Genomic DNA, 26,847 nt, shown 5'->3' on the forward strand with positions numbered 1-26,847 from the left:
AACAAGAAGAAGCGAAGAACCCTTTGTGCTATTTACAAAAGCTTTGCGAGATTTTGTCATTTGGAGACATACGAGTCATAGCGAGCTTTCTTTGCGTCTCGCTCCATCCATGGCTCTCTCGGCGGCGGTGGCGGCGGTGGGCGATGGTGGTGGTGATGGTGCTGCTGCTGCTGGTGCTGCCACTCCATTTGTCTCGGCTGCTGCTGATAGTAGTGCTGCTGCTGCTGCTGGAACTGATGGTGAGGAGCGTAGTAATCGCGATGGTGTCGAAATCCAGCGTTGTGATGCTGCGGCTGAGGCTGTCGATCAAAGAATGTCTCTCGTCGAGCGTACTGATGAAAGTCTCGTCGCCGATCGTATCGAGTGTCGAAAGGCAGGAATGCAGGTGGCCTCGGCCTCTCGTGAGGCGATACCATCCTTCGCTCGCGACTTAGAGGCCGTGGTGGCGATCGAGGAGGAGGAAAGTCGTGGCCGGATGACGGGAGCTCGCCTTCTTCCTCGTCCGGAGCTTCAACTTTCACTGCTGCAGCTGCCGCTGCCGCTGGTGGCTTGGAAGGGAGATCTTCGTCGTTTAATCTCTTCCTCTTGCTTGCCGGTTCTTCTTCCTCTGGACGCTCCCTTTTCTCGTCGCTTTTGGCTGCCGTTACATCGGCCTCTGGACGCTCTTCCTTGATTGATATCTTCTTCTCCATCACCTCGTCTGAATTGTCCTCCTTCACTACCACCTCGTCACTCTTTGCCACAACCTTCTCTATCACCCCATCCGGAAGTTCCTTCTTGACTAGCGCCGGCACATTCTCGTCGATCTTCGTTGGCACCACTTCTTTGTCTGGATGGTCTCGCTCTGCTACCACCTCCTCATCTGAGCGCTCTATCTTCACTACCACCTCGTGGAGACGCTCTCTCTTGGCTACCATCTCGTCGGAACGTTCTTCCGAACGATCTTCCATGGCCGCAACTTGTGCTAGAACATCGTTGTGATGGTCCGTCTGGGACACCACCTCGTCGACACGCTCTTTCTCGACTGTCACCTCGGCCGGACGCACACTCTGCGTGACAACTTCGTCGATACGCTCTTTCACCTCGTCTGGCTTTGCTATCACCACCTCGTCGAGACACTCTTTCTTAACGGCCACCTCCCTCCTCACAACTTCCTCATCCGGGCGGTCCCTTTTCGCTGCTACTTCGTCGGGACGCTCCCTTTTTAAAGAAGCTGCCTGTTTACCAGTTTCTCGGTGCATATCCCCGTTTTCCATCTTCTTCGGCCTCGCAACTTCAATGCCATTCTCCAGCTCTCGTTCGAGTAGTTCTTCATCGGTAACCACATCTTGCTTCTGCGGAGCTGCCACCGCTTCCACTCGGGATTTCCTGCGTTTGAGAGCAGCTTTGAGCTTGGCCTCATCGATGCTTTCCACCTGTGTCTTCTCCTGCTGCGGCTCAACCACGTCGGGTTCCTTGCGTGATATGACTTCACCGGGAGAATTGCTAGCTCTTCTCGAGACATCGTCACGTACCTCCGTCTGAGTAGAGACTTGACCAGAAGGAGGACTATCAACTCTGGCACTTGGACGACTAGCCCGCGATGGATTGGAGCCTGCCTGCTCGTAGAGTTCCAGCATTTGATTGCTGACCTCTGCAAGAGACAGAAATTAAACGTTGAGACAAGTAGCAATCAGACAACCTTCTAGCTGCCTTGGAGTGACTCGAAACTCTCGCCACCAAGCCTTCTCACCATCGCCCGGAAGTTTTAGCTTGAGAAATTTAGCCCCGAGAAAGATGGCTCCAGCGGCAATGTGATGAGGCTTGAATTGCAAGAACAAGGTGGTTTTCAGCCTGAAAAATAGAAGCGTTAGTGACTCGCATCGACAAGAAACTTATTACCCGTCATTTATAAAGTTCCAAGCGACTTGTGCGATGGAAGATTGAAAAGCCGGGGCCAACTTCCTCACTGCCAGTACCATTGGTCTGTATGGGTGAGAGACATTCAAATCAAAGCCCAATGTTGACAGCAAAAGGTTCTCTCCTGTCAATAGCAGCCGGAGTTGTCGCTGGTAAACCTCTTTGGTGATGGGCTTTTTGTGACGAAGCGCATAGGATACCAAGACAACATCGTTTGCCGGTCTAGGAGTTTCCTCCACTTTGCCAGCGAGAAACATGCCTATGGTCGCAACCATCTGCGAATAAAACCATCACCACCATTCTCGTTCTTCTCCACAGGAGAATGAAACTTACAAATCTATCGTTGCGAGCGTGCGACTGTCGCAGAAAGAATCGATGACAAAAAACAATCGCGGTTGCAATGGCGATTTGTGGCCTGGAATGAAAAGCCCGATAGCAAAAATGGGGGAAAAAAGAGAAAGGAAGAAACCAAAGAACTTACATCTTGAGCTTCATTCCCAGCTCCTGCAAGTAAGCGCAATACGACCTCCTGTACTGGGCCTCCTTCTTGCCGTCGATCCCATCCTTCCGCGAGGGCGAAGATTTCTCGATCTCCTCTCTGGAGAAATACCACTTGGAGCTGGAAAAATCGGGCTCTTCCAGCCTCGTTGCCGCGGCCTGAGCTACAAAACCTTCAGTGGAAGCTCGACCCATGGCGGCTGCTGCTACACAATCCCTATCATCGCCGCCTTCTCCACGCTACAAACCTCGAGAAGCTCTCCGTCAAAACCCTAAAAAAGATCCCCCTCTTCCTTTTTCGATTTTAGGGCTCTAGCGAGCGAAAAAGGAAAGGCGGCCACAGCGATGAATCAATGCGCCTCTCTTCCATCGCATTCTAGCTGCATTCGCGGTGGATTCTGGGCGCTCCACTCCGCGGCGGCGGCGCCAATGAGGTCAAATCTCTTCCTTGCTCTTTGCAACGATCACGCGAGATACTGAAGCAGCTCCATTGCGTTTCCGCGGCGAAGGCTGGCTGTTGCTAAAACGACAAGCCTGCCTCACCCTGTCACGCATCCAGTGAGTAAAAATCTGGAATGTGGCTACAATCCTCTTTCTCATCGAACAAACTTTGTTTTGTTTTCGGTTTTAGGAGGGGTTTGGTCGCGCCAATTGGAGAGCGTGCCCAGCGTCGAGACGATTGAATAGGATTTGTGCTGTAAGAGATACTCGCCAACATTGAAACTTTGTTCTTTACATTGTTGCGTTTCTGTCCAGATTAGAAGAACACGAATTTTTGCGAGCATGGATACGGTAAGGTGGGAGCTTTCTGAGTTTTGCGGCATTTTGATTGCGGTCCTGTTTTGCAGGCAGGCTTGGATCCCGCAGTGTCAAACGGGCAGGCTACTCCCCTCGGTGCATCTAAGCTGGGAGAGGGCGTCAATTTTGCGTTGTTTTCAGAGCATGGAACTTCTGTGACGCTATGCGTGTAAGCTAGCCTCTTTGCTTTTGTTTCGTCGCTTTACTGGTGTCTTTCTTCGTTCTCAATTACAGTCGCCTGGGAACAGAAGGTCCTGTTAAAGAGATTGTGCTCGATCCACAAAAGAACAGAACTGGAAACGTCTGGCACATATGTCTTGAGGTAATGTTTTTGTAGAAAAAGCTCTAGCCTTTTACATGCTTTCTTGTTCTTTTTGTAGAACATCCCGCTAAGTGGTGTCTTGTATGGATATCATGTTGATGGACCTCGCGACAAGAATAGTCGATTTGACAAAAACACGCTGCTGCTTGATCCGTATGCGAAGTATGTGGAAGGACGTAGAATTTTTGCAGATAAGACCCAGAAGTTGGCTCCGCACTGGGGAACTTTCGACTTTACACTATCTGAATTTGACTGGGAGGGAGATGAAGCACGCACCAGGGTCCCGGAGGTGAGCTTCTGGTCTTTTATTTTCTTTTCATCCTTACAAGACTTTGCAGAAAGACCTGGTTATCTACGAGATGAGTGTGCGTGGTTTTACAAAGGACCAATCTTCTGGTGTTGCTGAAGGAGTTCGGGGAAGTTACCTTGGCTTTATTGACAAGGTTTTTTTTTCTCTTTATTAGGACTTTGGCAGGCTATATGTTCTTGCTTACAGATTCCGCATTTAGTCGAGCTTGGCGTGACAGCAGTTGAGCTTCTTCCAATATTTGAGTACGACGAGCTTGAGTTTCAAAGGAGACCAAACCCACGGGACCACATGGTTAGTCGAATAAATTCTTGCGATTTGTACAGACTCATTCCTTTATTCAGGTAAACGCTTGGGGCTACTCAACCATAAACTTCTTTTCTCCGATGAGTCGGTTTGCCAGCAACGGAGGTGGACCTATAGCTGCATCTCTGGAGCTAAAGCAAATGGTGAAAGCGCTTCATAAAGCGGGGATTGAGGTGCGTAGGCACAAAATTGTCAAGCATTATGTTTCTGGTTTTGGGATTTGAGCAGGTTCTCTTGGATGTGGTGTACAATCACACAAACGAAGGAGGCAATTGTGCAGATCCTTATGTCACATGCTTCCGAGGTGTAGACAATGCGGTATAATTTGTCTCAGTTTGAAAATCGATCTCCACATTCAATTCTTTTTCAATGCAGGTGTATTACATGATGGATGCAAATGGCTACATGAACTTTTCTGGATGCGGTAAATTTCATTGTTCTGTTTTGTCAGGAGCATTGCTGATGTGTTTTACGTGTAGGAAACACTCTGAATTGCAACCATCCGGTCGTTACTGAGTTTATTTTGGACAGCCTCAAGCACTGGTATGGACGTGTTTCAATCATAATGCGTTCAGCTTCTGGTTTCAGGGTCACGGAATATCATATTGATGGATTTAGATTCGACCTTGCCAGTGTTCTTTGCCGGGGTACCAATGGCGCTCCATTGGCGAATCCTCCTCTTATTCGGGTTGGTTGGCTTTCATTTTTTTCATTCCCCATAAGAACGCATCATATCCTTGCAGGCAATATGTAAGGATGAAGTGCTGTCCAAGTGCAAGCTTATTGCCGAACCTTGGGATTGTGGAGGCCTGTATTTAGTAGGCGCGTTTCCTAACTGGGACAGGTGCGCCTTTCTATTTCTCAAGATTGGCTCGCTTTGTAAGCCTTCCACTTCCGACTTGATTTTTCAGGTGGGCAGAGTGGAATGGTAAATATCGGGACGATCTGCGGCGGTTCGTCAAGGTACCTAGGATGAGCTATGCCAGTAAAAGTCACTGATATGCTGATTGTCTATACAGGGCGATTGTGGAATGAAGAGGACACTGGCCACACGGCTATCTGGATCAGCAGATCTGTACAATGTTTGATGGCGGCATTTCGTTTTCTTTTGTTGATACTGTTCATTTGTTTTGATTGGCAGAAAAACCAACGAAAGCCTTACCATGGTATCAACTTTATTGTTGCACATGATGGCTTCACTCTATATGACCTTGTGGCATACAACATGAAGGTATGCAAATGGCTTACGTCCTTGTTTTGAAACGCAAGGGTGACAATGTTATGAATCCTTAGCACAACGACGCAAATGGGGAGCGTGGACAAGATGGCAGCAATGATAATTTTAGCTGGAATTGTGGAGTAGAAGGTACTTCACTTCGCCCTGAGGTCGGCAAATTTTCTAAAGAGCGCGCGTGTTTCTGTGCAGGTGAAACGGGTGATCAGGCTGTGAACGGTCTTCGAGCACGCCAGATGAAAAACCTACACGTAGCGTTAATGTTCTCTCAGGTTTGAGCTTGTTGTCTCTCTCATATTTTGACGCTCTTTGGTAAAAAATCTCAGGGAACACCAATGATGATCATGGGTGATGAATACGCCCATACAAAATATGGTAACAACAACACGTATGGTCATGACACCAGTCTAAACGAATTTTTATGGACCCAGGTACGCTGATTTGTGTTAGTTTTTACTGTGAATTCTTACCTTGAGCAACATAATTCATTCCAGCTCCAAAAGAAGAAGGATCATTTTGCTTTTTTTTCCAAGGTTATAAAGTTTCGCTTGAAGCATCCTCTGCTTGCTCGTTCAGAGTTCCTCTCCAACGTAAGCTCTATTCGAATCCTGACGATGCAAACCGTATGACTAAGCCGACGTTTGTGCAGTCCGATGTTACATGGCATGAAACCCAGTGGGACAATCCAGATTCTCGGTTTCTAGCTTTCACGTAAGTGAAGATACTTTCGCCATTTTTTTTTCTCAATCGTCCTTGCTTGCAGGCTACACGAGGGCAAGCTTGGAGGTGGAGATCTCTACATGGCGTTCAACGCACACACTTACGCCGTGAATGCCGCACTGCCACGTCCGCCGGGTGGAAAACGCTGGCTTAGGCTGGTACGATTTCTATTCTCTTGCGCACCAGTGTGTTTGTTTAATCTCACGAGCCATGGCTGCGAGCAGATTGACACCCATTTCGCTCACCCCGAAGATTTTTGCGAGGAAGGGGTCGGAGGCCTCCAGGAACGATACAGTGTTGTGCCTTTCAGCTGCATCGTACTCATTGCAAAGTCATAAACCTGAGAAGGGGCATATCTTTGGAGTTCTCAACTTAGGAGCTACGTGCTGTATGGGCCCAAGGGCGTTTGGAAGAAGTCTATCTTCAGAGCGCTCTTCGGAGGTACGGCAATGGCGTGAAGAAGCGGCTAGTTGACGAGACGCTCTTGATCGATGAAACCGAAGCGCTTTGCTCTTTTCGTTTCTGGTGGAGGGTTTGGACACTGCTATTGCTTCTGTGGAAAACGTTATTGATTGAAGGAGCAGTAGCAGGAGGAGTTCCACTTCTTCGGCCGAGAAGCTGGACCCTGTGGACAGACCGGCTTTTGTCAGAACTCGGATGAGGTACGAGGGTATGGTAGAAATGCATTTTAAATTTGGAAATGTTGCATGGTATCTTGATTGTCTATATACAACTTTTGTTCACTAGCGTACATGGAGCTTCTGTATCTGTGGGAAATCTTCTTCCATCTCAATCTCCAAAGTCTTCTTTGTGTGCAAAGCATGGAAATTCTATTATCTCTCCAGGTTTTTATGGCAATCAGCCACGGAAATTAAATATTAGATATGATGTCATATGGCGTTCATTGCCTGTTGTCGCATCAAATGGATTGATTGTCAGATGTCTGAATTCTGATCCATTCGTATTCGTTACTTAATTTGTTGGAAAGACTTTGCGCTAGTTAGTCAACCAGCGCAAAGTCTTCCCCAACAAAGAAAGTAACAAAGAAGAGTTTATATCACATGGAATTACATGCTGTGGGTTTATCAATTTGAGGATGCTTTAGGTGATGAAAAAGAATCTGGGGTGGAACTTGGCTATAAAACTACCAGTGCTGGACCTTCTGACATGCACACCCTATATATATGGGATGTCAAATGTGAACCTTGGAGACTAGTGGCAAAGTGATGAATGGCTTAGACATTTCAAAACACTCTGATATTACATTGAAGCATTTGTGTGAGGGATATTGTTCATTTCATTGGTATTAGAGCCATGTCATCCCACATGAAATAGCCATTGATAGCAACTGCAAGAAGCTAAACAAACCTTATATGAAGGAAGTCCAAAGAAATATGGCCATGGAAAATCACAATAAATAACCATGAAAGAAAGAAAGCAATATGGCCTTATTGCATGATAATAAACAAGAGAATGAAAATAGAGGAATAATTCAAATTATATGATATGGGAATGTTAATACTGTCAATTATAGAAACAAGAGAATGAAAATAGAGTAACAATTCAATTCAAATTATATGGACAACATAAGTCACAATTGAAAATTGGAAACATGGGCCTAGAAGTCAAACTTAAATACAATGAAATTATAAATACAAAATACTGTTTATTTCATTGGTATTAGAGAGGTTCAAGTCTAGTTCTGAAATAATATCATAAAATCTTCTTATATTTAAAGATTTTCTAGGATGAAGGACCTCACCAGTTGGTTAGGATCATTACCAATTGTATTGGTATAGTATTATGTATTTTACTTAAATATTACCTTTTTAAATGGCCTTGAATAATAGTTTATGATGTTTGACTGGAAAATCATCTACAGAAATTTATGGCGTGACTAAAGGACTTCTGTAATATGATATGTTTCTTATCCTCTGGGGTATAATGCCATGTTTCCTCCATTATTTTCTTCTAACCTGATATGGTTTAAGGGTTATAAAGAAGACTTCATAAATTTCTTCATAGTGGTATCAAACAAATTGCCACTTTTTAAGTTTGATTGATCTATCCTATGATAACACTACAAACTACCTTGGGTGGTTTAGGTGGGCTAACCACAACAAGGAAGATTAGGACCGCTTGGCACAGCGGTGAAAGAAGCCAGGCATGAAGGCCTCACAGCCGACACCATCTAGTACCAACACCTGCCGTCCTAGGAGCTGCTGCTCTTCGAAGAAAGCGTCCAATAAATCCGCCTCAAAACTATGGTATGGCACCAAAATGATGTACACCTTTTCCCTGCCGAACACTTTCAGTGCCTCATCGAAAGCCTCGTCGCACCACTTCTTCATCTCGGGTACTGTGACTTTCTCCTGACCCTTACATTGAATCCAGAGCTCTAGTGTGCCAAATGCCTCGACTCCAACCTCTACATTCCTGCCTCGTAGGAAAAGCCTTCCGTCAACAATGGGGCACGATCCCATGGTCTTCATCACGATGCCATGAGCAGGAAGAAAGATTGTCCTCGGGGGACAGTGACTTCCGGCAGCTACAAGCCTTGTACTGGTGTCACCCTTTCTAGCAAAATGGCGTGCCGCCTGACCTGGTCTGAGAAACTGAAACACCTCATCCTCTCGCGATACCCTTTCGGGAACCCGAACCTCAAACGGGCTGGCACAGATGCAGCCCGGAAACAGGTCGTCAAGCTTCACCGTCTTCCCTCTTGCAAGACACAGCCTCACGTAAAGCATCTCCAAGCATGCCCGCTCCAGCGTTTCACTTTGTACCAGATCCGGCCGCAGCTCCACTAGAGGCTGGTGCAGCCTGAGACGGTGGCCAAGATGGTGCAGTAGCACGTTTGGAGCCTCAAAGACAATCTTCCCTGCTTCTTCCTTCCAGCAAAAGTACCCCCGAATACTTTCTTCCACGGCCAGCTCGGAGTCGTCAACACTCCCTTGTATAAGACAGTATCTAAAAGCATCTTTTAGTTGCTCCAGGTTGGAGCCTCCGAATTCTATGGCATCTCCTGCCCAGCACTCCATGGACGTGATCATGCTCCTCCTGGCCTCGTCGATCATTTGCAGGTCATCCAAGCCTATATCCCCAAGTGCGTTTCTCAGGCCCGCTGAAACCCATTCCAAAAACCTGGGAACTCCAAGACAGTCTTGAAGCAGCACCCCAAATTGTTCGTGCTCCATCAGATTGCTGGAACCTGCGCCCTGCTCGACCACCTCCCTAGAGTCTTGCAGAGACAAACCTGTCAAGCGGTGGGCGATCTTAGGCCATTTGCACGCACCAAAAGTACCAACTTCTGGAACCCTGCACCCTGCTAAACAAGGAATCAGGATAAGACCCCCTGCCTCCTGCTTGCAGGTGTTCCTCATGAAACGGCCAACTCCATCGCACATCTCCTTGAGGAACACTCTCACCCTTGTGCCTAGCTGCGCTGCTAGGAGCTGCATCTCGTCTAGAAGAAGATACAAGAGCACCACTCCCGGCTTTCCCTGCTTAAGAAACTCGCATACCTTGCCCATGGCCTTTGCAAAGGATGGGAAGCTGCTGATAGAGCCCTGCGTCTCTGCGTCGAGCTTGAAAAACGGCAGCCCGTGCAACAGCTCCGAAAGGATTGTTACCTCGAGGAACTTGGAGCCATCCATTGCAATATCCGGGCTAGGCATGTGGGAATGCTCGGAGCCTCGGCCGTTGAATGTCACAAAAATCTGATGCACGGCACCCGCATCGTAGAGGCTTTTCAGCTGGAAATCCGCTGGCGTGCAGCACAGGCGCACCTGTTCCCTGATTTCCTGCAAGCACCGTGTCTTGCCGATGCCTGATCCGCCCTCAAACGTGATGAAGCGAACAGAATTCTCGTCGTCCCCCTCACAGTAGGCCGCGACAAGAGCTTTCACTGTCGCTTTCACGTCCTTCATCAGCCCTCCTCGGCCGATCAGCGGAACAGGCCGCCGCCTCTTCCTCCCGACCTCTGCTGCCATTGCTTCTGAAAACCCTAGCTTCTAGAACCTAATCTCAATTTGCTCTGATCCAATGGTCCAGACTTTTAAACAGCTAGATCGACGGCTCTGACAGTCGTTAGTATCCTTAAGCTCTTGTTATAAGTTGGCAAAAGGCACAATGAAAATTTTATTCTAAGTATATTCTTTAAGATGCCAGATAAAAGGTACCCACTAGCAATGCCCACCTGAGAGAACTCATGAGCAAAAGGTCAATTGGGCTGAGACAATGGACAAACTTACTTTTGCATAACTGAGAAGTTGTCAAAGTGTTACTTGCCAAATTTGTTAAGCCAGCCAAATCCCATTGTAGTGCATTTAAATTTTTTTAAGCCTGATGCATTATAAAATAGAATTTTGGTATACACTCAATATCCCTTAACTTTTTATATCAAATTCTTACATGCAAAATAGTATTAAATAGTGTTTAACACAATTTTGGCATAGTGCCTAACATGAGGGGAGTTATATACCATTTTGTTTGTAGTGAGGATACAACGTGATTGGAAACATCAAGGCTTTAGTAGAGGCAAAATGCCCACACACTGTCTCATCCGCTGTTAGCGTGCTCGTCACTCGAGAGTGCGTCACTGTGGTAATGACAGTAGTTATACTACATAGTATGAACTAATTCTACATTGCCCAGCTGAATGGACCAACGTGGACCGTTACCTTTGGGCAGCGAGACAGCCTCATGGCAAACCAGACGGCTGTAAATGCAGAACTTCCACCTTTCCGTGCTCATCGCCAGCTTTCAAAGCCATGGCCTCTCCATACAAGATCTAGTTGCTCTCACACTCTGGGCCAAGGCCAATGTGGGAACTTCAAATCTCACCTCTATGGTCCATTGCTGAGCTCTTCACCAGATTATATGAACCCTTACTACAACCAATCGCTCAGGAGCCAGTGTCCCTGCAGTGGTACCTTTCTCCTCTAGATTTGCAAACTCTAGTGGTGTTTGACAACAAGTACTACAAGGACTTGATAAATTTCAGTAGACTGTTCCACTCTGACCAGACACTGTGGAGTGGTGGCGATTGGACAGTTGCGCAGCTGGTGCACACTTATGCCATGGATCAAGCGCGATTTTTCCAGGACTTTGCGACTGGAATGATCAATATGGGGAACCTCAAGCCGCTCTTAGCTCCAAATGGACAGATTCGTCAATACTGTGGCAAAGTGAACTAGATTTTTTCAATATATAAAAATTATCCCTTGGTTCCAAGGTGTTTATCAAGTATACTTCTTCTCAAGCTAGTTTGTTCTTCCACAGTTTCTTCGAATCTCTCCATTGGATCCAGTCAGCACATTGATATTGCCCATCCTTACCATGGCATTGCCAAAGTCCTGGAAGAAAGTGCTCTGGCTCAAAGCGTACGAGTTGACGAGATTCCTCGTGCTGGCCTGACCCCCGGAAAAGAGCGTCTGGTCCGAGAAAAGCAACCCTCTCCGGTTCTGCAAGTTCCTAAAGTAGCGATTGTCAAAGCTGGTGGGCGTCTGGACGTCGAGCGGCGAGAGATTGGTGTCGCCATTGCTGCTCGGGCACGAGCTTTGCAACGAGGTGTTAAAACTTTGATCCATCTGGTCCCCTCTTTGGAAGGGCCCGTAGAGCCGAGCCTTAAAGGTGGTGCACTGGGCCTGCCCAATGGTGTGAGCCCCAGAGAGAGCCACCATATCTCTGGTTGAAAGCCCCTGGTTTTGGAAACTCGCGATGAGCGCTGAGGCATTCAAAGTTGGAGGAGGAAGGTTGGAATTTGCAGCGGATTGGCTTGCTGTTAAGCTATCCCTCCTTCCAAACACCACCGTCCACGAAGGCCCGTTCAGCTGTAAAAACGATATTGTCAGCTTTTGACCGTTGACTTTGAGAGTTTACCGCGACTACGGAGTCCCGGGCAATGAGCGCCAGTAAGTCAGCGCAGGAGACAACACCCGGGCAGGAGCTCTCGACGGAGCTCTTGATGGAGTCGACGATGTCGAAGCCACGGGCGGAGCCAGCGTTTGGAAACGCGTTTTGCTCCAGGTTTGCGCCGTCTAGAAGAATGGAAGCATCACATCCCTGCAAGAGAAATGCATGGTTCTTTCAATATGCTTGAATGAAACTTATGGAAGCTTTCTACATTGACAAAGCAGTCGTGGAAATGGAGGCGAACAAACGAGGCTGCGATTCGAGCCTCTGCCTGGACGGCCTGCTGCACTGCAGCTCTCACGATGGTGGTGAGATTTGGGCACGAGGAGCGGTAGAAGCTGGAGCTCAAAGTTTGGCCAAGAGCACTTCCATGCAGAGCCAGCAACAACACGAGCACAAAGGACATGATCGCCATCTTTCCGCTTGAGCTTTTGCTTCACTCAAAAGGCCTGGCCTTTGAAACGTTTGGAAGGGTTGGATTTATAGATAGAGCCTCGCCGTATCTAGCACGGGTGCCACGGTGGTGAATGATATTAAACACAACTCGAGCTGGTGTATTTTGACAAGCTTTTTGTTCTGTAATGGAATAAGTCGTATCCATTTCATGTGGTTTGTTTGTATGAAAGTCGGCGGTGGCACACAAGTTCAAACATTTCACCCTCAAAAGAACCATATCTCAAATCTCACAAGAGATGATCAAGCTTGTCATGAAGTCAAGTACTGCTCAAATGCATCCTGTGACTTTGGACAATTTTTCTTGGTGGAGTGTTTTACTGGAATCACTCCCTTTCCGCCACCAAAGCATCCTGCCTGTCACATTTGCCTTTGCTGACTAATTTCGTCTGTTGCAAATAAGACATTAGAACTTTCGAGGAGAAAGCCTCCTCCTCCTAAGTACATTCTGCAAGTAGTGTTTTCTCTCATCAAACGAGAAAGAGTTTGCCAGCAACTTAGATCCTCTTTAGGATCCTCACTTAAAGAGGAACTTTTGAGACTAAAATTAATAGAAAAATATAATATTTCATTTAGATATAGTTTTATAATCTATTTCTACATCATTTAAAAGTTTAAGAGAAAATTAATTTTTCATATTGAAGCTAGTAAGCCTAACACATAATAATAATATTTTCGAACTTAATACAGACTTGAAAATAAAATTTAATACGTATTTTATAACAAATTATACTAAATAGTGTAAATTATCATTTTATTATATAAATGTGCATATTTTAAAAACTATGTATTTCTGTAAATCTATAATAAAAAATAGATTTTGTCCTTATTGTCTCTTCAAAATTACATTTTTATAACGAAGCAACTTTTATAGCATCTTTCTTCATCTAGCCACACCATGTGATAAACCCTAATATTTATATTTATTATTTATATTTGTTTTCTACTATGAATACTCAGGATATAGGAATAACAATTGCAGTTGCCACTGTTCGAGTGGGTGAAATTAATTTTCTCTTCATTCTATTATGTAACATATCAATAGAAGACCCTTTTTCCATGTATCTTCCTTCCTTGAATACTAATGTTTTTGAAGACTACTTTATAGTGTGTATCAAATCTAATAGACAAGCTTTGTATAGACTTATCTTCCCTTTCCCTACCTTAGAGGAATGCTAACTCTAGTGCTTGACCTTTTCATACTCCTCGCTCGTCTCTTCCAGGGGTTGGAATAACGCTATAGGACTCTGGTCCTGTTGTGTTGGTCTCCAGGATTATTAATTAGGGTTTACACCCCTACTTATATACAAGAATGGATGGACCAGATTCAGTCCCAAATGGACAGTTCATATGCTATAGTACTATAATTAGTGTATTACTTAGCTAGAGTAATATATATATACATATATATACATATTTGTATTTAAAAACTTTACACCATCCTCCCCTTTGGAAGATGAAAAAGGTGATAGTAATAAATTAGGTAGAATATCTAAAGTTTTTGTTGGACAATTGTAAACTACCACAAGAATCTAAAACTCCCATAAAACCACTAACAAAGTTGCTAACAACTATGACTGAAATAAAACTTGAAGCCATGGTATAAGCATTAGTCAACTATGGAATCTTGATGAACCAGTTGTAACTTCATATACTACTGCCAAATGCTTAAACCACCTTGAAGCCATAACTTTAAACAAAAGCAAGGGACTTCGAGAGCCACTATAGTCCATGAAATATTATTACAACAAATAATATATCTTGTATTTAAGTTTGTTTGTTGATAATTCTCCGAGACCACTATTAATTCGAACTCACAACCATAAGTAGAATCAGCCTCATCTTCTAACTCACAACTATAAATAGAACCTACCTTTTTATCTTTGTTTAACACTGCATATGGAAAATCGGACTCACTCCATTTGTCTTCCACATCCTCTTTATCCCTTCTTTGATGGAAAAAAAAAGTTTTAAAACACTAGCTTTATTCAAACTTGCTACACTTATCCTTACTTCACCATTTATATTTAGCCTCACTCCACTATTACATTTGTTCAGCTTCACTCTATCTAGGTTAGATGTTCCGTTCGAACTTGTTATGCTCATCTTCACTTTACAATCTATATCATTTATCCTCACTCCACTACAGTATTTGCTTATCCTCATTCCATTGTCGGAGCTAGACTCTCATGCGTCCCCTCTACCCCCTCCTTTGAAGAATTTTTTTTTGAAGTGTTAAGGCAAAAAGGAAAAAAGGAAAAAATGAGAAAAATTAAGGAAAAATAATTGTAGAAGAAGAAAAAATGGATAAAGAAGCATTAGAATAGGAATTTGTAGTAGTTGGGAATGCAGAAATGGGGAAATTAAAAGGACATGTGCTTAAAGTTTGGAAAATAGAAGACTTCTTATCATAAAATATTTCACCCACTATAAGCAAAAGATTCACACCGCTCAACCTCCTTAACACATAACTCAACATTTAAAATGGGAAAATCAATAATAATGTCCACACTCTTAAAGCAATACATAAACTCATTAACAATAACGATAAAGTAAAGGCTTTTATTAGCACTCACAACTAGGGACATTCATTGAACTTAAAGCTTTGACCAAAGTGAGTCAACCCTTGGAATAGGGGAATATTTAATACTAGAACTAATTAATGACTTTGTTAACGAAACAAAAGCAAGATTCTTAACTTCATGCATATAATTAACATTCAAATTAATATGAGGAGGACAGAAAACACTCAACTCATCATTGAACTGAAAATGAAAATCATAAGAGTCAGAAATGAATAATGTGCTAGGAAAAGAAGATGTTGCAAACAAAGAAGGAACACTAGCAACATGAAAAAATGGCCTAAGCTGAGAAATAAGAAAGGATTGGGAAAGAGCAAAAGATAAGGGGAAAAGATCAGATGGCATTTTGAAGGATTGACACCTATCTTGTGAAATCTTCATTTCATTTCCAAAGTTATTTTCATAATAATTAAGTTCCTCATCATAATCTGAAATCCATTTAAGATCGTAAACATTGTTTTCCCATAAACTTGATCCTCAAATATTCTAGACTACATCATATATAACTCGCTAATCGGTGTCATGATCATACTTCACATCAATGGGAGATGGCAAAACATCAAAAATAGGACAATCGATGTAATCACATCCTACAGAAGTTGGAGATGGCAATACACCAAAGATTGGGTGTAACACTAATATAATTATATCTCACAACACCAAAAATTCAATTTAATAGAGTAACATTAGTAGCCTCAAATAACATATTCCTTGATTGATGACGATATAGCATGGTAGGAGAAGAGAATGCAATGAAGATTAAAATAAAGAATAAATCTAAGCACAATAATAGGTAAAATTCTAGATTTTACAAAAAGCTAATATAGACCTAAATCTAAAAAAGAATGAAGAAATAAGAACAAAAAGCATAATCCCAAATACTAAAGCAAAGTATTGTTAAAAAAGCTTTGCTTTTTAGGGAAAAATTGTAGTATCCCTCACTAGTGGGTTTAGACCTTTACTTATATACAAAAATGGATAGACCAGATTTAGTCTCAAATGGATGGTCTATATGCTATAGTACTATAATTAATATATTACTTAGTCAGGGTAATACATACATACATATATACACATGTATTTATAGTCTAATCTTTTTGCTTGTGAATAAAAAACGGACAATAAGGACTCAGGAAACAAGCCACACTCGTGATAGCCTAAACACATGTTCTGGACTTAGTCATCTGCTAGCCAAAAATGGCATACACTATATTACAAATGGAGTTAGCATGACTAGCCTACTAAAAAAATTAAGCTCTTCATACAAACTCTTGAATTGAATCAACACCAGTTTTGGGCTGATCTCCTAGTGTTCTTTTGCTAACTTTCTCTTGTCTTGCATTTTAGATTCATATTCTTAGCCTACAGTCTTGACAATTGCTATGATGAGAAGTCATCCATGATCATATCATTGGCATAATCAAAATCCCTCAAATGCTCTCAATTTCTAAGTTGACAAAGTCGAAGGGGAGTGTGAAGTCCTTCTCAAGGTGGGGTTGGCATTATCTAGATGTTACCATATAACAAAATAATCTAAAATTGACAATATATGATTTTAAACTATGGTTGTTTGTCTTTGATTATTATTTTGACTTATTTTTATTAGTGTAAGGTTTCAAATTCAAGTCACACTCTTGCTCCATCTGGTCAAAAGCTTGATGCTTTTGGTTGATCGTACAAAATATATTATGCTGCAACCAAAATAGATCAAATTGAATGTAGTAATCACCTTTCACAACATCAGTGAAAGATGACATTGAAAACTTCATCACAAAGCACTCTCAATTCTGCAAACTAGTGCAAATTAGATCTCTAATGCATCCTTGCCACTCTTGCTGGCTACAAATGTGACTTGTCAATGGGCTGCACAATCTTCACCTCAATTACCACCAATTGTCACTTCCATTGGTTGTAAAGTAAGGCTAAAACTTTCCAAATGCTATTGCTCTCTGAGTAGAACCTAGTGCTGTCTATGTAGGGTCGTCCACTGCTGCTTTCCACATGCGCATACACTTGAGAATGGAAGCAGGCAAAAGACTTGTGCCACCAGCTCCAGCATCAATTCCAGTGTCGACCTCCCTAAACTTGTAATTAATACTACTGTCAAGTAAAGGTAAAGGTATAGTACCTCCAATCTCCATTGTTTGTTATTGCCTATAGATTCCACCACATTCATTTTAACATTTGTTGACTCCTTTGTGCTCTGATTGTTTAGCCTTTTGGCAATGAAAACAATTGCCATCCATAATAATATATTTTTAAAAAAAAATTGGTGATACATTAAACTCAGTTCTACTTTCTAAGATCTTCAGGCTGTTTGTGCTGTGGGTTTTCTCAGGTTGCAGCAAATAGTTGTTGGCTTCTTTGCTCAGCATACTTTTTCTCACTAGGCTTTGCTTTGGTTGTTTTTCGTTTTCCACCAGGTGGAGATCGAGTATGATGTAAAACTCTTTAGCTTCTTTTTCTCAACATCCAAACGACTCGTTGGCTCGAGCTTTGCTTTCCGGCACATTTGCTGCCGCTTCTACCGTTGAAGGTGTTTAGTCGAGAACCCCAGCCGCTTGAGAGACATGAGGCTTCCTCAAGGAACACTTGATCCCTGGAATCCAGTGACGAGCTCACGTTCCAGGCTCGAAACACAAACATCCGAAGTTTGGAGGAGCTTGAGAAAGCCCAGGGCGGTGTGTGATGTTGGCGATCTAGAGCGGCTGCTCCAGCCATCCGTGCTGGAGACTTGTCGAGACTTTGGGAGTTTGCTTGGATAAGAGGAAGACGATCAGTACACGGTGATGGTGAAGCATCTCATTGTTTTCTGCACCGGGAACTCGGAGTTTTTCCGCGGGTTTTTGGCTGATGCCATCAACTGGAGGCAAGTTTGCAAGGGTGGTGAAGGATGTTGTCGGCTGTCGCCCAGGAGGGAACGCCATCACCATCCTTGGGAGCCCAAACTTTCGATCCCAGCACCTTGTCCTGCAGCTTCCACGGGGAAAAGCTTGTAGAACTGCCCAGCTCTCGCGACCATCCGAGTCCAGCACGTCTGTGTTCGCGGTGCCCTTGAGCTGCGATGGGTCATAAGGATCGATGTCCAGCGTCCGGTCCAGTTCGTAGTTTGCATGCTGTGCGCCCGCAAGCTTTGCTCGCAGCCAATGTACTTGTAAAAGGTGGCGTTGGCCGTGACAAAGATGTGCCTCGCTCGTCTTTCGCACAAGAAACTGGAGAACGCATCTGGTCTACCTTCGAAATGGCTCCACCTTCGTCGTCTTCCAATGTGATTCCACGGAAGCATGCTCTTAATCGGAGCCTTGGAGGCCTCGGAGTAGTACAAGAAACCTTTGGTGAGTAGCCTCTCTCCTACTAGGTCGCGCTTTCCCAGCGCATTGCGAACCCTGGCGACTGCAGATGGATCGCAGGGTTGCTACGAACAAAGACCGCTCGACTCTAGCCCAGAGGCAGACTCACGGGACCGAGATAATCCATGTTCACAACAACACCATGAGCTGCAGAGCTTTTCCACAAAAGCAGTAGCCAAAAATTTTATAACTGCAACTTCAACTCCACCTTTCCATCTAAGGCAGTAAGTATCAAGCACAGCATCAAGATTCAAGTTCTGGCCACTTCTGGAGCACTTAAACCAGAATCATGATTCTCTATAATGCAGGTTATTGACACAAAATTTTAGGATTTTCGCACCTAGCATTTGCCCACAGAATACCGAACAAGATGTGTTTATAAACTTAACACCTCTTTATACCTTGGCAAACACCGGATTGCAGTGTTCCACGAGATGAGATTGTGCTGCGGCATTCTCTGGAGCATTGGTCTCGCCTGGCTGGTCCACGAGAGTTTTGATCATCGTGTTCCTGGAACACGTCCTTGTGTGTGTGCCTCTTCAAATGCCCATTTTAGGCAAATGCCGTAAGCAAAGTGTTGCAACAAAACTAGATTGTGCTGTGGACGCCCTCTTTGTGTGGATATTGTGGCGAATCCAATGATGAGATCCTCAATAGTTGCTCTTGAGCGAGTTTCTCTATCTCAATGTATGGTCTTCTTGCATCCATGTTTAAGAAGCATGCTAACGAAACACAATCCACACCTTTTCCAGTATCCTTGTAGCACACATCTAATGCCTTGATGTAGCGCTTTTGAGATGGTTTCGAGTCAACCAATACTTGATTTGATGTTTTATTTTCACTACTAACAAATATTTTGTTTTAAAACATATTGTAATGATATGGAGAATTCTAGACATTTCTAAGTGGAATCACTCTCCAAATATTGAGGCTACCAAACAATTTCTTCACCATAATCATCACTTATTAATTGCTTAAACTTGCTTCCCAAATAGAAATTAGTGTGCTTACATCCTAGACTCACCATGGACAGTATCTCTCCTCTGCAGAGTTTTCCCATGCATGATCCTCCCTGTAAGAGCTGCCACAAACCAGGTTTACGCCTTGTCACAACAGTCATACACAATTATACTACAAATATTTCACGCGCGAGGCTCCAAAGTAATGGGGATTTTCACCGTCTCTTCTCCTCTCAAAACTTCCACGGTTATCTGCACACACATGAAATCGAATCGTTAGACCGGTGTAAAGGGAGCCGGAAGAAGAGGATATGTACCTTGTCGCCAACCTTGCATCGATCTAAAACTCTGTACAGATCGCTTCCATTGGAGATCTTTTGGTTGTTTATCGAGGTGATAATGTCTCCAAGAACAAGCCGACCATAGCCGTCTCGTTTCGTCGGCCTCAGCCCCTGCATCCAAGTTGGAAAAGATACTTATAAGCGATTTCAAGCGTTACCGCTTTGCCAGCAGGTCCTCCGGGAGGGGCATCCAGCACAAGCACTCCGCTGACGCCAAGTTGCTCCACAGATTGCTCGGGTGCAAAAGTGATGCCAAGCACGGGTCTTGTCACTCGTCCATACTTGATGAGTTGCTCCACAATGCCGCTCACCTGGCCACGTACAATGGTGGTCATGCAACGCAGTCACGCGTGAAAAACCACATACCGTATCAACCGGTATCGAGAATCCCACTCCCGACGAAGCGCCCGACGGGGAATAGATAGCCGTGTTGATCCCAATCAAGTCTCCCGAGCTGTCGAGCAACGGGCCTCCACTGTTACCGGGATTGATCGCCGCATCTGTCTGGATGACATCTTGTATCGGACGTCCCGTCGCAGCGGAGCTGATCTCACGCCTCAGGCCACTACTCGAGGATCAAACTTAGAACGCTTTCACTTCTAGAGGAAAGCATGTAGCATACCTGATGACTCCGGTGGTGAGCGTATGATCCAAGCCGAACTAGAGACACCATGCCCCCCTAGCTACGTCAGTCACTCGCGGAGCTGGCCAGCGGCAAGATGGAAAAGGATTTCGAAACTACTTACAGGGTTGCCGATGGCGTACACCTTCTGGCCAACCAGGAGATCGGACGACGTCCCCACGGGTATCGGCTTCAGCCTGTCCCGCGGAGCATCGATATGTAACACTGCTACGTCCTTGTCTTCGTCGAATCCCACGACGTCGGCCTCGTACACGCTCTGGTCGGCCAGAGTGACTCTGCCAGTGGAAAGATCACTGCATCAGCAAGCCGAGCTAAACAACATCGCGTACCGGAGATCCGAGGCCCCCCGGATGACGTGAAAGTTGGTCACGACGTGGCCCTCCTTGTCCCACACGAATCCGGAGCCCGAGCCTTGTGGAACTTCGAGCACGTCCAGCGTGAACGCATCGCGCCTGTGAAGTGAGGCATGAGCTCTGTGATCACGAGAGATGGAGGTGAAACAAGCGCTATAGCAAACCTGGCGGCGAGATTGGTGATGTAGACCACGGAGGGAGTGTTGAGCTTGAAGAGCTGGACCGTGGCCAGCTCGTCGCTCTGGAGCTTCCTGGGCGGAGCGGTCACAAACGCGTGGGCATCCAGCGGCGGCGCCACCGCCGACAGCGCAATCACAAGCGAGGCAATGCAGATGGCCAGCCCCGACTTGGCCTTGTCGTGGTTGTCGCCACCAATTGCTCCTCCCAGCGATCGCCACAGGACCGATCCTTTGCTCGTGACCGCATTGAGGAAGCGCTCCAGCCCGGAGGAACTGCTCGCATTCCTGGTGCTCGTGGCCAAAACCCTAAACCTCAGCCTGGAGGAGGCGGCAGCGCCTGGTCTGACCAGAAGAATCCTTGTTGGAGATGCCCACGGCACTGGCGCCAGCGGCGGCGCCGGCATCAAACCCCCCAGCGCACTGGCCGCCATCGCGGACTAGTAGTGATCACTGGCGAGAGGAGGAAGATAAAGTATAACTTGTGTGATTGATTATATAAACAAGGAGAGAGGAGGGGGAGGAGGAGAGGGAACCACGCAAACACTAGCCTCTACCTTGGAGGGAATGGATAAGAGGGTGCTAGAGCTCCATGGGCTGTGGAGCTCCAGAGCTACCAGATGGGCTCCCAGGCGCCGTGGAATGCTTGGGACGAAAGGGCAGCAATGCGGTGTAAGGTGGTTAGGGTCGTCATCCTCGTCCGCCATGAATTGCACTGGTAGGAAGCGAGCGAGCGAGCGATCTTTGTTTCCCTCTTGTTTGTGCTGATAGCAGAGATTCTTCTTGCAGCACCAGCAGCAGCAGTAGCAGCAGCGCCAGCAGCAGCCAAGGCGGCACCTTACCTCGACGACGCAGCACAACTCATCAAGAGCGTCGAGACTTTCATTTTCGATTGTGATGGTCAGTGTGCTCTCGTTCGCTCTCTCCGAGTGTTCTGTAAGACCAACCGGTGATCGATCTTCCAGGTGTGATATGGAAAGGGGATAAGCTCATCGAGGGCGTGCCCGAGACCCTGGATATGCTCAGAAGAATGGTGCTTTGTGACAAACTTCTGCCTATATCTTACACCATCTTTGCAGGGAAAGCGCCTTGTTTTCGTCACGAACAACTCTACAAAGTCGAGGAAACAATACGGGAAGAAGTTTGAGACGCTGGGGCTCAACGTGAACGAGGTAAAGGCTTTCGATCACCGAGCGCTCTTGTAATTTTTGTGGAGATTGTGGCAGGAGGAGATCTTTGCTTCGTCTTTTGCCGCGGCCGCATACTTGCAGTCTATAAACTTCCCTTCCAACAAGAAGGTGTGTGTTTCTCTCAGAAATCTGCGTGAGCTGTCACTTATCCCCGCTTTCCACAGGTCTACATTCTCGGTGAAGTTGGAATACAAAAGGAGATGGAGCAGGCAGGAATAAACTTCATCGGTGGCCCTGTGAGTGGTTTTTTCTTCCATCAAAACGCTTGTGTACCATCTTCCTTACAGATTGGAGCCTCTGTTTGATGAATTAGGAAGACGCTGATAGGAAGATCAATCTAGAACCGGGGCAACTAATGGAACATGACAAAGACGTTGGTGCCGTTGTTGTGGGATTCGATCGATACATCAACTACTACAAAATCCAGTGAGTGGCAACAACAGCATGCGCTTTGCGATTCTAACTTGCTGCCTTGAAGGTATGCCACCCTGTGCATTCGAGAGAACCCGGGGTGCCTCTTCATCGGTACAAACTGCGACGCTGTTACGCATCTGACAGATGCACAGGAGTGGGCTGGTAATGCACTTTCGTTGAGCTAAACTATAGAGTGACTAAAGTGCGCAAATCTTAGGAGGTGGAGCCATGGTTGGCTGCATCAAAGCCTCCACCAAGAGGGAGCCGCTCGTCGTTGGAAAGCCTTCGACTTTCATGATGGATTATCTGTCCAACAAGTAAGACGTGAGACTTTGAGTGAAGCACATAAAAGGCTGGCTTGCTTTGTGCAGGTTTGGCATCTCCAAAACGCAGATTTGCATGGTGGGAGATCGATTGGACACGGATATTTTGTTCGGCCAAAACGGTGGCTGCAAGACGCTTCTGGTCTTGTCGGGTAACTACGTGTGCGCTTGACTGATGTAGTGCTTATCTCCATGCTGGTCTTTCTCAGGTGTGACGACCTTGAAAACTTTGGAGAGTCCGGACAACACGATTCAGCCGGACTATTACGCGAACGGGCTTTCCGACTTGCTCAAGCTTGCGAAGCCTGTGGTCTAAGACACAGAGAGCCATGCAAAAGCATGGAAATATAATCCATTCACAGCGATTTTAGACAGATTTGGACGATGCCACAGACATGATTCGCACGAAGTCTGCCTCCGTCACCTCCCCGTCTCCTAGACAAGTTCGTGTAGCAACAAGAAATCGAAAACGTTTGTTACGCACCATCAGAGTCTGCAACGCGGATCATGTCCTCTACTTCTTTGTCACTGAATGGCAGCTCCAGCTCCACGGCCAAGCGCCTCAAATCTCTGAAGGACAGCATGCCCTGACCAGGCAACCATTCAGCGTGTAAGTTGAAGAACGCAACTCCACTCACCCGGCCTTGTTCATCCAGGATTGCAAATACCCGGACCAGCTCCTGCTTTGCCTCTCGTTCTCCCATCTTCTTGGTCATCATCTCCACAAACTCTTCGAAGTCGAGGGTGCCGCTCTGGTCAACGTCTACACTCGCCATCATGTCTCGTATCTCCTGCCACAGCTTTGAGTTCTATGCTCTAGAAAGTTATCGAAAGTTACCTGTGCGCTTGTTTCGAATCCCAGTGCTCTAGATCATGCCAGGGATCAAGGAAAACCAAACAGGATATCGACTTACTTCATTGCGACTCTGAGCTCCTTCGCATCAATCGTTCCTGGGATGATAGATACATCGATCAAAAGAATTCCACTAAGAGATGTGAAGAAAACCTGATGAATCCGTGTCAAACATGTCGAAGGCCTCGCGAAGCTCGCTCCGCTGCTCGTCCGTGATCCCCTGCATCCATGGCTGCTGCTCCTTGCTCATGATCAGATCGATGAGGACTAGATTGCTACAATGATGATCTGGAAAAGTCCATGTTTCAAGCTGTAGGTAGTGTGACTTGGTAAAGCACCGAAGACTATGCGCGCGTGGTCCTCACGCGAGGCGAGGTATCAAAGGAGTGGGGAATCTTATGCTCCGGGCGGGAGGAGGAGGAGGAGGAGCAGCGCGTTTAATCGAGGAAAGAGAACTTTTGGTAGCACTGATCAAGGAGTGTGGAGATGCCCAAGACCTCAGCGAGGCTCGCCGCCTCCACTCCCACATCCTCAACACCGCCCACAACCGGAACCGCTTGGTGGCCAACTTCACCATCGAGATGTATGGCAACTGCGGCAGCGTGGAGGACGCACGTCGCGCGTTTGAGTCCATCACCCAGCCCAACCTCTTCTCTTGGAGCATCATCACCCAGGCGTATGCCCAGAATGGGCATGTTGCCGAGGCCAAGAACCTGTTCGACAGGATGCCGCAGCGGAATCTCGTGTGCTGGAACACTCTCATGTCCGGGCTCGCGCAGGTCGGTCAGGCAAGCCAGGCTCGCTCCGTCCTACTCAAGATGCCGCAGCACGGCGTCGTCTCCCTCAACATCCTTCTCGGAGCGTATGCCCAACTCGGGTATGTGTCGGATGCCAAGTCCGTGTTTGATGCGATTCCACAGCCCAATACGATCTCCACGAACCTCATCATCTCCGCTTACGCCCAGGCCGGCCACCTCCAAGCCGCCGAGGACGTCTTCTCGGCTGGCTGCTGTCCGGTGGACGAGATCTCCTGGAACACTCTGGCCATGGGCTACTGCCAGAGCAAGCAAATGGAGCGTGCCAAGGCTGTGTTTGATGCGACACCGCAGCCCAGCGTGTTCTCGTGGACCATTCTCCTGCAGGGCTATGCGCAAGCTGGGGAAGTTGGCAAGGCCAGGCTCGCTTTCGAGCGGATGCCCGCGTGGAACAAGGTGGCGTGGACGGCCATGGTGGCGAGCTACGGCGATCAGGGCTTGACGGGCGAGGCGTGGAGGGTGTTTGAGCAGGCCCCGCACAAAGACCTGGTGCTCTTCAACGCCATGGCCGCGGCGTATGCTCGAAACGGGCATTGCGACGAAGCGGACGCGCTGTTGGGGAGAATGCCGGCGTGGAGCGTCATGACATGGAACACCGCCGTGTCCGTGCGCGCGCTCCACGGTCGCCTCGACTCCGCCAAGGCGCTGTTTGACGCCTCCCCGGCACCCGACATCGTGACATGGAACTGCCTGGTGGCGGGGTACACGGGCAGCGGCCGGCTCGCGTCGGCCGTGGACATTCTGGCCAAGATGCCGGTGTGGAGCTCCATCGGCTGGAACGCACTGCTTCGCGCCTACTCGCTTGCCGGGGACGTTGGCAGCGCGAAGGCGCTGTTCGACGCAATGCCCGACCCGGACGTGGTGGCATGGACCGAGATGACGTCGGTGCTGGCCAGCGCGGGGCTGGGCGATGCCGCCATGACCAGCTTCCAGGAGATGCAGCTGTCGGGCCAGCAGCTGGACGACATGGTGATGACAAGCATCCTGTCGGCGTGCAGCCATGCCGGGCTGGTCGTCGAGGGTGTCTTCCTGTTCGCCACAATGTGTAGCGACCATGGGATGGCGGCAGCGCGGGAGCATTGGTCGTGCATGGTGGACTTGCTCGGGCGGGCTGGCCGCGTGGGAGATGCGCACCATATCATGGCCGAGATGCCAATCGACCCGGATCCGGCCACGTTCAAGTCGTTCCTCAGTGCCTGCCGCAACGCTCCCCCTATAGTTGAAGTCATGGCATCTGCGCGCGGGGCCGCCGAGGCCATCACCCACCTCGAGCCCGGCCGCTCCTACCCCTACGTGCTTCTCGCCAACCTCAGTCAACCCTGGTCATGACGGTCAAGTCAAGTCAGGTAATGACAGGTCAACGTAGGCCGACGACTCACGCAAGATGGACGCACAGGTGAGCTTGTAGCTAGGGCAAATTGGTGAGAGGAGGGAGGATGGTCTCCATCGCCAGGGATGGCGAGTGGGGTAGCGCCACATTGACCCGGGCGGTCGAGCAGCTCCGCTTGTACAAGGCAGCGGAGCTGTTGATCGACGACCAGATTGCTCCAAAGAGGGCGGCGGTGCTCATCTGTTTGTTCGAGGCCGCCGGAGAGATCCGCGTCATTCTGACCAAGAGGGCGGTCTCGCTCTCCACCCATTCAGGTAAGCGTAGCGCCTACCTCCATTGCATGCATGAGGGCTAGAATGCTACGCTTCACTCTTTCAGGAGAGGTGGCACTTCCCGGTGGCAAGAGGGACGAATCGGACGCGAATGATGCAGCCACCGCGGTTCGAGAGGCTTACGAGGAGATTGGTTTGGAGCCGGCATCCATCCAAGTTGTTGCCTCGCTCGAGCCCTTTCTATCCAAGGTACTCCATTCTTTGAAGCTTGGTTTGATTGATTCCACTGAGTTGGAGTGAGCACTGTCCAGCATTTCCTCAGGGTGACCCCGGTCGTGGCCATCCTACCCGACGCACAGAGCTTCGTTCCTTGCTGCAACCAAGCGGAGGTGGAGTCCCTGTTCGATGCGCCGCTGGAAATGTTCCTCCGGGTACGTACTTGTCTCTGATCTCGATCTCGACTTGGTCTATCATCTCGATCGTGTAAACTAAAAGCGCTTGGAACACAAACAGGACGAGAAGCATCGATCGGAGCAGCACAACCGGTGTGGAGGGAGCTACATGCTACACTACTTCGAGCTCGAGTACCAGGGCAACAAGTACGTCATCTGGGGGCTCACCGCCGCCATCCTCATCCGCGCGGCGTCCATCGTCTTCCAAAGGCCTCCCGAATTCGAGGAGTTCTGTCCAGACTTTAGATCGATCCATCGCTACCTTGTCAAACAGATCGCCATGAAATCCAGCTAGACATTTTCGAGAAGTTTTAGATCGGTCCAAACTAGTCAACGGTCCA

The 26,847-nt window shown here is 47.1% G+C and overlaps 8 protein-coding genes across 9 annotated transcripts; 4 read left to right on the plus strand and 4 right to left on the minus strand.

Annotated features, from left to right (window-relative positions):
- Positions 1–7: 7 nt before the first annotated feature.
- On the minus strand, positions 8–2,678 carry LOC9651354 (cyclin-T1-4). Its single transcript, XM_002992119.2, has 5 exons — positions 2,381–2,678; positions 2,233–2,314; positions 1,882–2,174; positions 1,682–1,833; positions 8–1,633 (listed from the first exon to the last, which is right to left on the minus strand). Exons 1-5 carry the CDS (start codon positions 2,590–2,592, stop codon positions 57–59), a joined length of 2,316 nt encoding a protein of 771 aa, XP_002992165.2. The 5' UTR covers positions 2,593–2,678; the 3' UTR covers positions 8–56.
- On the plus strand, positions 2,678–6,835 carry LOC9651355 (isoamylase 3, chloroplastic). The gene is made up of 25 exons (XM_024665819.1): positions 2,678–2,831; positions 2,883–2,955; positions 3,029–3,094; positions 3,154–3,189; positions 3,246–3,364; positions 3,430–3,517; positions 3,576–3,806; positions 3,856–3,960; positions 4,014–4,118; positions 4,169–4,303; positions 4,359–4,448; positions 4,506–4,554; positions 4,610–4,673; positions 4,719–4,818; positions 4,874–4,974; positions 5,042–5,093; positions 5,150–5,212; positions 5,272–5,361; positions 5,424–5,496; positions 5,557–5,636; positions 5,691–5,795; positions 5,859–5,954; positions 6,014–6,075; positions 6,128–6,242; positions 6,309–6,835. The coding sequence occupies exons 1-25, from the start codon at positions 2,743–2,745 to the stop codon at positions 6,420–6,422; spliced, it is 2,301 nt and encodes a 766-aa protein (XP_024521587.1). The 5' UTR covers positions 2,678–2,742; the 3' UTR covers positions 6,423–6,835.
- A 4,438-nt stretch (positions 6,836–11,273) lies between these two features.
- Positions 11,274–12,415, minus strand: LOC9651356 (peroxidase P7). The gene is made up of 3 exons (XM_002992121.2): positions 12,212–12,415; positions 11,968–12,150; positions 11,274–11,918 (listed from the first exon to the last, which is right to left on the minus strand). Exons 1-3 carry the CDS (start codon positions 12,413–12,415, stop codon positions 11,349–11,351), a joined length of 957 nt encoding a protein of 318 aa, XP_002992167.2. The 3' UTR covers positions 11,274–11,348.
- A 6,912-nt stretch (positions 12,416–19,327) lies between these two features.
- LOC9651357 (protease Do-like 1, chloroplastic) lies at positions 19,328–21,321 on the minus strand. The gene is made up of 8 exons (XM_024665876.1): positions 20,846–21,321; positions 20,658–20,780; positions 20,432–20,603; positions 20,308–20,345; positions 20,052–20,250; positions 19,844–19,996; positions 19,662–19,796; positions 19,328–19,596 (listed from the first exon to the last, which is right to left on the minus strand). The coding sequence occupies exons 1-8, from the start codon at positions 21,289–21,291 to the stop codon at positions 19,528–19,530; spliced, it is 1,335 nt and encodes a 444-aa protein (XP_024521644.1). The 5' UTR covers positions 21,292–21,321; the 3' UTR covers positions 19,328–19,527.
- Positions 21,322–21,333: 12 nt separating this feature from the next.
- LOC9651358 (phosphoglycolate phosphatase 1B, chloroplastic) lies at positions 21,334–23,160 on the plus strand. Its single transcript, XM_002992081.2, has 11 exons — positions 21,334–21,575; positions 21,647–21,757; positions 21,823–21,890; positions 21,937–22,029; positions 22,084–22,155; positions 22,212–22,283; positions 22,361–22,473; positions 22,526–22,623; positions 22,679–22,778; positions 22,833–22,936; positions 22,994–23,160. The coding sequence occupies exons 1-11, from the start codon at positions 21,425–21,427 to the stop codon at positions 23,098–23,100; spliced, it is 1,089 nt and encodes a 362-aa protein (XP_002992127.1). The 5' UTR covers positions 21,334–21,424; the 3' UTR covers positions 23,101–23,160.
- LOC9650697 (caltractin) lies at positions 23,101–23,927 on the minus strand. Its single transcript, XM_002992123.2, has 6 exons — positions 23,791–23,927; positions 23,699–23,735; positions 23,623–23,650; positions 23,423–23,575; positions 23,269–23,371; positions 23,101–23,219 (listed from the first exon to the last, which is right to left on the minus strand). The coding sequence occupies exons 1-6, from the start codon at positions 23,885–23,887 to the stop codon at positions 23,152–23,154; spliced, it is 486 nt and encodes a 161-aa protein (XP_002992169.2). The 5' UTR covers positions 23,888–23,927; the 3' UTR covers positions 23,101–23,151.
- Positions 23,928–24,035: 108 nt separating this feature from the next.
- Positions 24,036–25,781, plus strand: LOC9651359 (pentatricopeptide repeat-containing protein At4g02750). The gene has a single exon (XM_024665861.1). The coding sequence runs from the start codon at positions 24,036–24,038 to the stop codon at positions 25,779–25,781; it is 1,746 nt and encodes a 581-aa protein (XP_024521629.1).
- A 46-nt stretch (positions 25,782–25,827) lies between these two features.
- LOC9650698 (nudix hydrolase 15, mitochondrial) lies at positions 25,828–26,820 on the plus strand. 2 transcript variants are annotated; one of them, XM_024665877.1, is made up of 4 exons: positions 25,828–26,096; positions 26,161–26,303; positions 26,377–26,485; positions 26,568–26,814. In XM_024665877.1, exons 1-4 carry the CDS (start codon positions 25,889–25,891, stop codon positions 26,750–26,752), a joined length of 645 nt encoding a protein of 214 aa, XP_024521645.1. In that variant the 5' UTR covers positions 25,828–25,888; the 3' UTR covers positions 26,753–26,814. The 2 variants fall into 2 exon arrangements, with proteins under 2 accessions (XP_024521645.1, XP_002992129.1); XM_002992083.2 differs by having other exon boundaries at positions 25,833–26,096; positions 26,366–26,485; positions 26,568–26,820.
- Positions 26,821–26,847: the final 27 nt, after the last annotated feature.

This window comes from Selaginella moellendorffii, unplaced genomic scaffold (genome assembly GCF_000143415.4).
Source record: "Selaginella moellendorffii unplaced genomic scaffold, v1.0 SELMOscaffold_129, whole genome shotgun sequence".
In the NCBI taxonomy this organism is placed as follows: Eukaryota; Viridiplantae; Streptophyta; class Lycopodiopsida; order Selaginellales; family Selaginellaceae; genus Selaginella; species Selaginella moellendorffii.